The 13,811-nt window shown below is 35.0% G+C and overlaps 1 protein-coding gene across 1 annotated transcript in view; it reads left to right on the forward strand.

The window, feature by feature from the left end:
• Positions 1-13,811, forward strand: part of LOC309595686 (connector enhancer of kinase suppressor of ras 2-like) — a gene marked incomplete at its 5' end in the record, with an annotated part of 209,411 nt that overhangs the window by 141,585 nt on the left and 54,015 nt on the right. The window contains 3 exons of the mRNA XM_082322943.1: positions 416-562; positions 8,764-8,897; positions 9,475-9,680. Of these exons, the coding sequence (XP_082179069.1) occupies positions 416-562; positions 8,764-8,897; positions 9,475-9,680 (487 nt within the window). The remainder of the gene's footprint in view (positions 1-415; positions 563-8,763; positions 8,898-9,474; positions 9,681-13,811) is intronic.

The raw sequence follows: 13,811 nt of genomic DNA on the forward strand, positions 1-13,811 counted from the left end.
AGTGATCGTTTATCTTCAGTTAGGACCTTAAAGCTGTTACATATGTGTGACATGTGTTGCTATAGTCTGTCTTCCTCCTCAGCAGTGAGTGTTTCAACTAAGGATGCAGATTAAAATTATTTCATGACTGCTAGTCCTCATCGTTTGACTTAAAATGTACAGGCATCTCACAAATTATTAAAAGGGAGACAGCGTTCAATTATGCCTTATTTTGTTGAGAAACGTAGCTAAAAAAAAAATCCAGCTTCAGCAGCATCATTTCAGTCCAACAGAAGTAATCAGACACAGTTTATAAAAACTGCTTATGTTTGCAAAGAGCAGGCTGTAATAGACCTTTTCAGTTAATAGAAGACTTCCTTTACATTGAAAGTTAAACGGAAAGCTTTCAAAATTCAATTATGGAATTTTTCCTTAGGTTGGCTGGCAGTTAAAGAACCTAGTAAATGCATTGCGGGAAGACCCAAATGGAGTGATTTTAACCTTGAAAAAACGTCCTCAGAATACCCTGGTTTCTGCTCCTGCCCTTCTGAAGAATGTGAGGTGGAAGCCTCTCGCGCTTCAGGTAAGAAGGCTGTTGCAACGCTGGTGTCATGGTAAATCCTTTATTCAAGAGAAAACACTAGAATTTTTCCTTCCAGTGAAAGGAGTAGAGGCCTCTAAAAAGTCCCAAATTCCTTTGAAATAGGGCGCTGAGATAAGTTTGTGTGGCAATACTGTATCTGTCAATAAGATTGTTTTCCTCCATTTTTTTGTGAAGTTGGGAGCCACAGGAATTCATAGAAGGAAAGAGCGTTTTCAAATACTGTTACTGAAGAACAAGGCAGCCTAAGGTTCAGTATCTTGCTTTGACTGGCAGAGGCAACTCCCTGTTTCCATTATTTCACAGTCTGTCAAAACCACTTGTTTGTAATCAAGTGTGTCAGAGCTTTTAAATTTCAGAAGTCTGCTTCTGTTCCACATCTCTCATCAGGTTTGAGTTTTTGGTAGCAATGCTAATGGAACCTCTGATATTTTCTGCATACTTATTCCTTGAAAACCTGTTGATACGAAAAAAATCAATTGTGAACATCACAGCTGGTTCTTCCTACAGCATCAACATATGTAGTAGAAACTCACTGACCATAAAAAGGCCGAACTCAAAATGTCACTATTAAAGGAAAGTTTTTTGAGTATGTTAGTAACTATGCATGTTTCTCTTTAATACTATATAACATCCTGTAATAAGTTTATGCACTTTCATAATGTGGAAGCTTCGCAGAATTGTTTTGTTTGGATCACATGATACATGAATGTGTTTCAGAATAACTTTTAAATTAACAAAACAAAACAAACCCTTCAAGCCTATCCAGGCAAATTTCCTTCCTGCCTGGCACTTCCTGAATCCTTCATGCCTCAAAATGCCTAAATCCTGCCCAGCTGCTTCACTTAAGGAGTGTGTGTAATCCTGGCAGCTCAGCAGTGCTGACACTTGGGTTTGGTGCCATCTTTCCTTTCTCTGGGACTGCCTCTGGGGAAGAGCAAAGGGGCATTGTGACACCCAGACGAGATTCAGAACTCCTCAGATTTTTCTGTCATGAGGGTGCCGGAATAACTTCCTTCACTCTCCAGCAAGATGATTGTGTACCTACTTGTGAACTTCATCTGAAGCCTCCAGGGGCAGCAAAGTGGAAACTGCATTTGCAACAGGGCTTCCTTAGAGATCCTCTCGTTATATCAGTACATTAAAGAATCATAATTCACAAGCAGCACTAGTTCTGGAAGCTTTGTCACTGTGAAAACAACAGGTACTGTATACATGGCACAGTATTTTCCACAAAACATGCCAACCTTTGTCATGGTAGCCAGATAAGTGAAAGCGCACCAAGCTATTTTTGTGGAATTATCAACAGTTTCCGTTTTTGTGGTGTGTTCTCTCCTGATGACCCTGAACACAAGAGCCCCTGAGGATCAAAGGGTGCTTTAAGTGTCATTCTCACTAGGAGACTGTTTCTTCTGTATCGGAGAATAGTGCAGTGAGGGATTTAAATAAAAATATAAATCACTTTGGAAAATAAAAAGAGCATTGCCAGTGTTACTTCTTAACAATAGATTTTGTAATAAGATGTTGGAAACCAACTTTAGGTCATCTTTAGCATCTTTAGGTCTCCTTTAGTCTTCAGGCCACAGAGGTAAGCTCAAGTATTAGGACCTGGATACATTTCACGACACGGGTTTTTGTTTTGCCTGTTTCCTACAGTTCTCTCCTGGATATAGTATTATTTATTATTGTCATTAATGACTTGGAACTAGCATGATTAAATTTCAAGATGATACTAAAGCTTGTGTTTCCTGGACAGCTGACATAACAGCTTGATGCTGCTGGAAAGCAGTGATCTCACTTCCCTCTCTCTGTTCTTGGCTGCAGAATGTCCTCGCCTTTGTTTGACTTTGGCATTTTTTAGACTCTCTAGATCAGTTTAATTTGTTCAATTGGTAGGAAGGCTTCTGGCTTTATTTATTTGTTTTTCTGGAGTTTTCTGCCACTAATGGACTAAATTGGCTCTCTCAGAACAGAAGGTGTGAGAGGCTACTGACAGACTTTCAGAAATAAGCAGAATACGTTCAGCATAGGCAGAAGGTTTTATACTTAGACAAAAGTAAGCAGCTGCATGAATGTAGGATATGGAATGACCGGTTAAGCAACAATCTGTAGAAAAAGATCTCAGTTACAGTAGATCGAAACTGAAAACAATTCAGCAAATGTCAGACTGTCACAAAAAAGGCTAACATATATGGATGTGTTATATTTCATAGTGTGTTACATACATGGATCCATATATATTGCTCTGCATATGTTATTTTTCATGGTATGTTACATATATCCATATATGTGTCCGTATATGTAACACACCATGACAAATAACACCTGCAGAGCAGTTCTTCTTCTGATTTAGTGTTGGTAAAAAACAAAGCACAAGCAGTACATAATTAGGGAAGGAACAAAGGAAGCAGGATTTAAGAACTCAAAATTCAGAGGCCAGAAATAATATTTGTTAACTCGGGTTGGTGTGCAGCAGGAATTTTTTAAATAAAAGTTGTCGTGTTTTCTATTATCGCTTAAGGCACTTATAGGTATTATTAATAATTTTTTTCCACAATAATTATGTTTAAAATTATACCACATAGTTAATTTATGAATTATTAATGATACAGAATCTGTGAATCCTTATAAAATTTATTTTTTGGTCTTGTTGTAGTTTTCCTTTGCTGTAAGTAGTTTCCCATGATAGTTACAACAGTAGAATATTAACATATGCCGAAGTTCTATGCTACAATTATCTTTCAGTGAGACAACACGTCAGTCATACCATTTTCTCATTGTGTCTCTAGTTGGCATTATGTGATATTAGAAGACTATTTTCATTTTTAAACTCTGTAATTATCTTCCCACTCAATATCAAATGGTTCTTTCATCTGCAGTGGCAAATAGTACTCTGGTTTTTTATGAAAGTGAGCACACCGGCAACTTTATTCAAATAAAGTGCAATATTCATTGTATTTTTCTCTTTTTATTTGCAGAAATTTTATAATCGGAATAATACTTCCTGTTACAACTACTTGATCCAGAACATTAAACTTTTTATTATTTAGCTTGAGATATAGAATCTGTCAGGTGATGTGAATAGGAAAGCTAATGTCAAGTGTGAGAATTTTATAATAATTCTTACGTATTAGAAAATACATGTTATGCTCTGCAACTTTATAAGTATCTTCAGAATAATTCTAGCTAAGTAGCTCATTTCAGATTTTGAAAACCATATGAATTTGGAGAGATGTTGCTTTGTACAAAAGAGAAATTCTACAGCATTATGAGAACAGATGCTTGTAGAGAGAAAAAAAAAGGAAGATAACGAGTTAGTGTATACCACTCAAGTTAGTTCGCAGTTCATAGCTCGGGTACTGTACTGATAGAATTGCTCAGATGAACTCTGAAATTATGTGCTGCCCATTTGCTTTACTCTCTCAGTGAGAAACATCTTGGGCAAGGAAAGACTTGTAACACCTCAGACAAAGAAAATGCAGCAAGTAAGAAAGTTGTGTTCTGTTCTCTCAAATGTCTTGTATCAGAGGAGATGGTGAACAGCCATTTCTTTTTCATCTTAATATCAGTCATGCTTGTATTGACTTCTGTCATATTCATATGTATTTCATTGCATTCTCTTGCTCTGAGGACAAAACTTATTATTTGCACATCAAAAAAGGTATATATTTCAAGTTTCAAAAAAGTAAAAATCCACAAGACTTGAAAACACTGTGAAGGTACCTCCTGTTTCACAGCACAGCTATGCCAATTTACCAGGATGTGAGAAATAGTCACCAATATTGAGAGTTCTGTTTCTTATTGTGAGCAGTATTTGTGTTGTTGAACATTTAATTTTCCTGAATAGCAGCTTGTCCAATTAGTCATCTGTATCACTGGCATGAATTAATCTATTCTGACAAAAATTACACATTGTAGGAGTTTATAGGGTGATACGCAGTTACAAAGCCCCATTTTCCCTTACCGCAGGCAATCCATGTAGAAGAGTGACGCCTGTGTGTTTTCTGTGAATTCACCCATCAGGGGAATTCTGGGGATTGAGTTTATTCCTTCAAGGGAGAAAGCAGAGACTCAGTACCCCATCCTTAATCTTCATACCCCCTCAAAAGGTAAGGGATGTCCATGTTCAAGCCTCTTGTTGCTGTACCACCGGGCTTTACCAGCTGCCTGCATCTTGTCCTGCTGTTTTTTGCAAGATGCACTGGGGTCGTGTTTATTGTTTTGAACAGCACTTTTAAAATAAATACAATATTTAATTATCCCCAATATTTGCAAACTCACTTCAGAATCACAGCAATGTATTTTGTTTCTGCAACAGTTTGAATTTTTCTCTTTGGCAAGGAATTGTTTATTTCTGATGAGTGTTGAATTTACCATTTGTCTTTCATTTTTATTCTGGTATTTCAGCATTGCTTAATCATTTTACTGATAATTAGCTATTCTCACTAAAAACTTTGAATAACAACAGCAGATACCTAAAGTGGCACTTTTCAGAAGTCCTCTATAAACAAATGTGTGTTCCTTGGGATTTTTTTCATCTGTACATGTATTTGCACACACTTTATCAAGCATTCATTGTACGCACACACAGTCAGCATAATCACTAAGTAATTTTATTGGAATTGAGATCTAAGACTTAAAGACTTGACTATGTCTGTTTAATTGATAGTCCTGGCTGGGAAGATATTTACTATTTATTAAAATTACCTTTGTTGGTTTGGTATAATACTAAAATATTATATTAAATACTGGTATTAAACTAGTGTGTTAATAATATTAAAAGACCCTTGTGCTATTTTGCAGATACCTAAAACCACTGAAATTCCATGTCTGATACCACAGACATATCTGGAGCTCAGAGTGAAGGTATACGTCTTTGCTACCTTCACTCTGAGCTCCAGATCACAGAAGAATTATATTTGCTGGAATGATCTGAGTGATGATAGAGGAGGAGAAAGCGGGTACTCTCTTCTCTTCATTAAAGACTGCCAGGCCAGATGAGTGAAGAAGGTTTCTTGTGAGCAACTAGCAGAATCACCAATACAGTTTATTTGGATTGCGTGCATCCTTTGAGAAAGGGATAGAAACAGGCATTGTTCCAAAGACGTAATGGCCGGCAAATTCTTGGAAAGCACTGAAGACAGGTATTTTTCATAGAGAAGGTGGAGAACATAAATAAAGCTGCGAAGGAGGAGGCAGGAGACAGTTTATCTGAGAGCAATCATGAAGCAATGTATTTTGTTAAAACCTTACAACCCTCACATAGGGAAAGTGAACTTCAAGAGCACGCATTTCTGTAAACCAGTGGATGAATGCTTACAGTATGCCAATCAAAAAGGCAAGAAGAAGAGCTGGTATTGGGGGGGAGGGGTACTCTTTGACCATTTTTTTTCAAACTTATTTGTTGTGAAATTGTGAGAGATGGATGAAATACAGTAAGGTTAGAAAAACAAAAATATGATGCTTGTCTTCAGAAAGGGGAGATGCAAGAGCCAGGGAATTATAAGTCAGTCACTTAATGTGCACAGTTTGCGAGCACATGGAAAAAAACAGATGAGTAAAAGCAGCATGAATTTATTATGAAGAAATCATTAAACAGATTTAATGCTCTTATGTGAGCAGTTAACTGGCCTGGTAGATAGGAGAGAAGCTGTATATCCTACTCTGATATTAACACCTTTTCTCATGGCATTCTCAAGTATGGCATAGAGAATTAAGGACTAGGAGAAACTGAGATTGAATGGGTGGAAAATGACTGGATAACCTTGCCTAACAAATATCTGTTGATGGTTCACTATCAAACAAAGGATGTATCATTTAGTATTCAATAGATAGGTGATACGTGTGGTTTTGTTCCATGTTTTCCTGACAACCTGAAGGATCTGCTTACTAAGTTTGCATACAGTGATAAACCAGGAGGGCGAATGCAATGAGGTCTTGGTTGGTAATTAAAAATTTGGAAATTCTAGTTTGGAAAACTACAAAAAAGCTCTAAAAATGTAATGAAATGAAAGAGGGGTGAGGGTAAAGTATTCTACTTGGAAATAATCAACTGCAGTTTTAACAAATGTAGTGATTGAATAATATGGCGATAATTCCAAATAATGTGAAATTACAGTAAAGAAAAAGCTGAATGTCATGTTGGAAGGAACTCAAATACCTGACTGAGAGACATAAATAGGAATATAAAACACAAGATAAGTGAAATAATTATTGTGCTTTATTCAGTATTAGTATAATCTCAGCTGGGTACCGAGTACACCTAGTATACACTGGGTACACCTAGTCTAATCAGTTGGAGAAAGTACAGAGCACACTGCAATTCATTACTGTTTTAGCAAACAAGCCCTATAAGGGAAGAATTAGGGGTTTTTTCTTGTCTTCTAGCCAAAATAAGGGGAAACAGATAGTATTTAGAATGTAAAAATAAATAAGAAGTTAAAGAAGAGTGAAAAGGAAAGTTCTCACTTTCTGGGATGTGTAGGACAAGAATTGAATTAAATTGAAGCAAAAAAGATTACATGGCTATAAGGTTAGTTTTTTAAAAAAATCTATCAAGAATAGCACGGCTATCAGCCTCCTTGGAGGCAAATTGAACAGTCATATTATCTCTCCCCACGCTTTTTTTCTATTGTCAACTTCATTGACTAACCTGTAACCTTGACGACCACTGAATATACAACCATCGAAAAGAAATGATTCACAAGAGACTTGGTATAGGTAATTTCTTTTCTGATTTTGTAATGGAGTTTCTGCTTGTCTTTCTGTGATGGCGATAATCTATGTTTTCACCCGTATGAAACTGTATCCAGCGGCAGGTAAATTGGGGGATTACTAGAATATCTTGGATTTAGTCCCTTTTCTAGTACTGCCACACCAAAACTGCAGAAATAATGGTGGTATTCTAAATGTAGTGGTTGATACTGTGTATAAGGTGGTAGGCCCTAATTTCCAAAGATATGAGAAAGTAAGTCTTGAATGATTCTTGTCTTTGGCAGTGACTTCTTGTCTATTTATATTGATAATACAAAAGAAACCTAAAACATTTGATCCGAGTATAGCATAGCATAGAAAAGTAGTATAATTTGGACCTCTATGCAGACTGATATTCTCATGAAAAAACCTCCTTTTTTGGTATTTAGGATTGCTTTTACTTGTTGAATCACATAAAAATAATTTTAGTGTTTATCTCTAGAAGATAGAAAGCCTTGTATTTAGAAAAAGATTATAACTGGTCTTCATAGCTTTCTGATTCCTAGGTCACTGTGTTTTCATTCCACCTGTAGAAAACTAGTTGTATCTATTTAAACACAGTTTTGTATTTGAATGAGAAATTTTCATATAAATAATCTAAGCAATAATACTAAATAAAAATAATTTCCATTTCTTGAATATAAACATAGACTGTACCTTGGTTGAAAAATATTCTTTGTGTATATATCTTTGTATCCTGCACAGAATATTTGGTTGTAGTCCTTATAGCCATTGTTTTGAGCTTCCGTATGGCATTTGAGTAAAAAAGTTATGTTTAACTTCATTTAAAAATTTAAAAAAGCAAAAATCCCCATAGACCCCCATACTTTATTAATACCATTAATATTTATGAAGCTCGCATTTATTGCTTAGGTTAATTTATATTTCATTGCTAGTCACCATAGAACTTCTACTTGTGTCATCGTGGTACAAGCATCACAGCTATGGTTTCAGTAAAAAATAAGAAACAATAGATGACTATGAATTTTTTCTTAAAAAAATCTAGGTATTCTGTCCTTGTTAATGATAAATCTTCTACTGAAACCAACATTGTGGTTATGAACGCTTTCATTCAGTGCAAGTATTGCAGAGTTCTGTAATTAATTTTTGTATTAATGGCACTTAATAGTGTATGTCCTTCCTCCCTTTATAATTGATTTTCTGCATTGGTTAAAAATCAAATTTTGATTCTGAGTCTCAGATTTTTCCATGGGATGCTTTTAAATTAATTTCACTACTGGTCTTTTATCAGTTTCTTTCATAACTAGTCTTGAACTCTGATAAAACAGTGTTTCAGTAGACATCTTTTTGGAAGAAACTTCAGTAATTCGCAAAAATGGCTAATCCAAAAAAAGAGGTCAAAATTCCTAAAATTATGCACATTGACTTCGTTGTTACTTGTAGCACAGAAAACTTTTTTTTTTTTCCAGCCTGTAATTCCAACCAGTCCAACAAGCAGCTCTACAACACCAACAAGTACAATGGGCATATCTTCAAAAATGGAGAACTCTGCACTTCAGGATGTTTTCATTCTGTCTCCTATGTCAGGACTTTATGGCCCCAGGTATTCACATCCTAATGAATTTGAGGTTTTGAAAAATAAAATTTTACACTTTAATTTCACTAGATTAATAAAAACAAAAAAAAGGCCCCATGATCAAAGTAAATATTTAGTAAAATTAAGAGCTAGAAATACATTAAGCAGTATATCATTATTTTGAGAGACTTAACTTTCACCTAGCTCAATACAAATGGAGCAAAACCTGGCTTTAGTCCTAAACCAAGAAAGCATTTAAAGAAGTCTTTAATAATTTAGTTTTGTTTACTTTTATGTAACCACTTGTTCTAAAGCATGCATTTCTGCAAGGGAAACTCTTGCCTTCTCATGTTATATCAATTCCTTATGCTCCATTTCAGATACTAGAAAACTCCCAAATAACTATATTTATCTTACTGTTAAAATGGAACCTAATGATGATGTCATTAATTTACACTTGTTCAATTGAATCACTTTCATGAAAGTTCTTACATATAGCAATTCAGTTGCAGGACTTTGTAGTGTTTGGGAGAGACAGTTGTACGCTTTAGCTTTATCATACAATGGTTAACTTCTCCATAATCTTCTGGTTTACTGTTTTTAGGGATGACATTGGAATAATGTCTTGTGATGACATCAGCAAATTTGGAAAGTCTGGAATGAAAGGCTCTGAAACTCCAAGCTATTTTCTGGAGCATGAAAGTGGGAAATACTACACCTTAATTGAAGGTGAAGGCCACCCTGTGGGCTCTGAGTATGAGAGAAGCAGAGCTACAGGAGTGCGGAGAAGAGAAAAAACACCTACTCACGGTAGGCTTGATTTCTTTAACGTTTTTAAATTGACCAGATTTACAAATTTTGCTATTAACACTGCAACACCCCCAAATATCTGTCATTCTTTGTTAGACCATTGACCTTTGGTAGACCTGTTGGCTCTGAATACTAGACAAAGGTTTATGTGAAAGAATAATTAGTATGACTACAAGCTAACATTCAGGATCAGGAGTGTGTAAGTTATTTATAGATTTATTCTGCAGTGCATATTTAAAATTTTGAATGATACTTAAGTTCATATTATTTGGATAGCTAGCATCTTGATCTACTCAATTGCATTTACAAGCTCTTAGAGTTTATTCTAGTTGCAATGTTCTGGACTGTTAAACTTCAATGGAGGGCCTGAAAAGACTTAACTTGTGGTATGAAAGTATCTATAAAATGTAAGGCCCTCTCAAATTCAGTGCTGTATTAAATGGATATAATTACATGAGTAGTATCCTGCAATGCATTTGTTAATACTAGAAACATATTTCAAAATCTTAGAACAGGGACTGCTTAAATATATAAGATGCTATTAAAACAAAAATAAATTCTGGTTTTGTATAGAAACTTCATGTGTGTGTAAATCCATATGGGTGTACAGGTATACAAACATGTATGTGCTTGTATGTGAGTATATGTATCTATATAAAAGGTATTGCTGAAAATGAATTGTTGAAAACTTATTTCGCTTATCTGTTAAAAGTGATTTGGTGTTTGGTGAATTTTAGAAGAATACTACTGAAATGCAGCAGTGTATTCTCCATATATTTGCAGTGGTTTTATTTTCAAGGCAGTAAGTTATTTTTGTAAAGTTTACAGACTTTTTTTAAAAACTGTAATTATATCTGATTTGAAAATGGCGTTATTTCTGAGCCTCAGAGAAAGCACTGACTCCTTCTGATCATAGCATTCTGCATGGGTAGGTTCTATCTTTTGAGATATATGTATAGATATGTATATATATGTATGTGATGCCATCAATAAGTACTTCATTTACCTACTCTGAGACTAAGGGTTTTTTCCTTTCTCTCATTTTGTAAAAAAAAAAAAAAAAAAAATTCCTAAATTTTTTGTCTTTGATATCTAGGAAAGGGAAAACCTTTCACAAGCTCAGAGTAGTAAAGAACAATGTGTCTGTGAAGAATACAGGTACTAAAAACATGCTGCAGTTCAATGGAGATAATACCAAAGGCGGTTATAGCAGAAGATCCAATAACAGCTGAAATGGAACACAGTTGGGGAAAAAAAGAAAAATCTTTAGGCACTCCAGGCACTGATTCTGTTGGTCTGCCATAGAACTGGTTAGTCTCTGGTGCAGGATTTGATACCATGGATGTTATTAAATGTAGTTTCCCATGCTGCTTTCAGTTGTTAGTACTTAGAGACGATGCAGCTTTCTCTTCCTTGTTCTCAGACTGAGGTGTTCTTAACACCACAAATGGCAGAAGCGAGGGCAACTGATGGCCCCAGATGCCAAAACAGATTTTGATAGTTAAAATGTACAAGTATTTTCCTCTGTCAATAAACGTTTGCTGAGGTTTTCTTATTATATGTGAGATATCTGTGGCATAGTTTACACAGCTTACCTGGGTTAAGGTTTCAACTGCATTACCTTTTGGCTAATGAGTAACAGTTAAGTAATTTTACCTGCTGTTTTGAGAGCTGAGAGGGTAGAATTCAAGTCTGAAAATATGCCAGCTGCAAGGATACTTCAAATTATGTCAAGCTGCAGTGATAGTTCACTGCAGCTAGAGAGTGACAATTCACTGTAGCTAGACCTTCCCAACAAAGGACATCCAACTTACCAAGCGTTGTCGTGGTTTTGTCATTCTAATACTTTGAAAGCAATCTTAGCTTATGGTTATCAGGTAAGCAAAACTTCTGCCCTGTTTTTGTAACTGCAGCTGGATTTATCGTAAAAAATGGCAAAATACCAATTGTAAAACGGACAGGATCGTGTATACACTACCTTTTCTGAATAGGGAAATTTTAATAGATCTTTGTAATCTGCAGGATATTTTTAGTAACTTGTACAGCCATATGCTTGATACTTGGAAGAGCTGTAACACCGAAGAGTAGGATTCCTTCTTAAGACTAGTTATATTCAGTCTTTATCTGCCTGATAAGTGACATCATTTTATAATAAAATTAGAATGAAAGATAAATCTTAACTGTGATTAAAATTGGAGCCAGATGGATGTGTTTGGCTTGCTTTCATAAATTCATGCTGCATGATGACTTAAAATGCTGGGCTCTGTGCCTGATCCCAGTAATACACAAGATTTTTCTTGTGGTTATAATAGACAGTTCTGATTTTCTGTAACTTTGAAAATCTAGAAGGAATTTGATTTTAAAGTCTCAGGAATATGCCTTTGTTTCAAAAACAATTGTTAAACCAGATTTTTTTAAACTACAGATTAAATTAATCTGTCAATTAACAGACTTCCAAATCCAAATATTGTTCTACTGTAGTAGAATGTTTTGTACTTTTTGACTGAAAGATGAACATTTGAACCATCAAAGTGACGATACGTCTTTTGGTAGAAAGACAGGATTTATGGTAGATCCAATAAACACGTATCTGATGCTGGAATCAGATAGTCACGGGCAAAGTAAGGAAAATAAAACTTCTGAAGTCTTTCATGGTTGAGCAGATGCTTTCATTACTGCTAGGACTCGCACAAAGCACAGTTCAGAAATTCCTGCCATGGACTTAACAGAATTAAAGCAATTATTAGAAACCAGTTTCTGTTGCAGCTGGTAGGTGGAAGGATACTCAGGCAGGTGAGACCCTCAGTATAACACATAATATGTGCAATATCCAAGGAGGCAAATAAGAAGTCCATTTTCTCAAACCATTTGTGAAAATTAAGCTTGTATTTATCTTTCCTACAGTGCATTTTATTTTTACTAAGACTGATACTCTAATATTACTCTGACACTAACATGCTATGGTATTTAGAGTTCTTGTGGCAATGCATATCAAATCTCTTCTGTTTATGTGCTAAAGAGGCAAAAACATCATAAATAAGTATTATTTTTTTCTTTCAATTTGTACACAATAATTTTCTATTCAGAAAAATACCCAAGTTTTAATGTTAGAACAGTTTATAGGTTACACTTGTTTGGGAAAGAACTTGGAAGTAAAATAAGCGGTATGCAAAATCACTCGTTCCTTTGTTTGGCTTGTATGTTTCCTGTCAGAAATTTCTATTTTTTGTCGATCGTGCTGTGGCATCTGTCATTGGAGTTACAAATCTCTTCAGAGCTTCAAACCTTTCTTCTCTTTACAGAAATACTGCTAAGTTTTGTTATGTTGATCTTTATTCGTTATGTGCATTCTTATTTTCAGATTTTTGTTTTTTATTTTATAAACTTTCGTTGTTTCTTTTCCATATTACTGATTCTTCCTTTTGTTTGGTTTGTTTGTTTGTTTGTTTTTTCTTAATTAATATTGTTCTTTTAAGACCAAATTTGAGATTAGGAGTTGAATAATACATTTGCAGTTAAAGACAATTTCAACTGTTAGGCAGAAAGGGAAACTACATATATTTTCCATACAATTAGTTACACGCTAAATTTTATGGTATGAGCAAAAGTATAATATGGGAAAATCTCAGTACTCTAGGTATATGTTATATATTCAGAAAATAGTGTTATTCTGAAGCATACTTGTCTTATGTACCTGTTTGTTCTTAAATCCTCCTAATATTTTAGTAGCTAAAAAGCTGTATTTTGGAAAAATGGTGAATGAAAAACTATATTAGCATACAAATAATCCACACAATACACTTTGTCACTCTAATCAACCTGGGGAAATTGATAATGAAAAAGAAACTTTTGTTCACATTTAAATTCTATAATTATCTTAGAGCAGTAACAAACTACTTCAAAAAAAATTGCTCGGGTGCTAAAGAAACACACTAAATTAGTCAGCTGGCATACGGAAAAAGGAATCTTTGGCTTTATGGGTCAGAAACAACTTAACCCATAATCTAGAGGGTGTGTTTCTGTGTTTTGTGATAGTCATGCACACTGACAAGGCCAAAGTGCTAATGCTTTATAGTCAGTTTTGTAGTATTCCTCATTTAATGGCCTGCTATCACTGTTCTGCTGATACCA

The sequence above is a fragment of the Platalea leucorodia genome, assembly GCF_965183815.1.
Source record: "Platalea leucorodia genome assembly, chromosome: 10".
Taxonomy (NCBI): Eukaryota; Metazoa; Chordata; class Aves; order Pelecaniformes; family Threskiornithidae; genus Platalea; species Platalea leucorodia.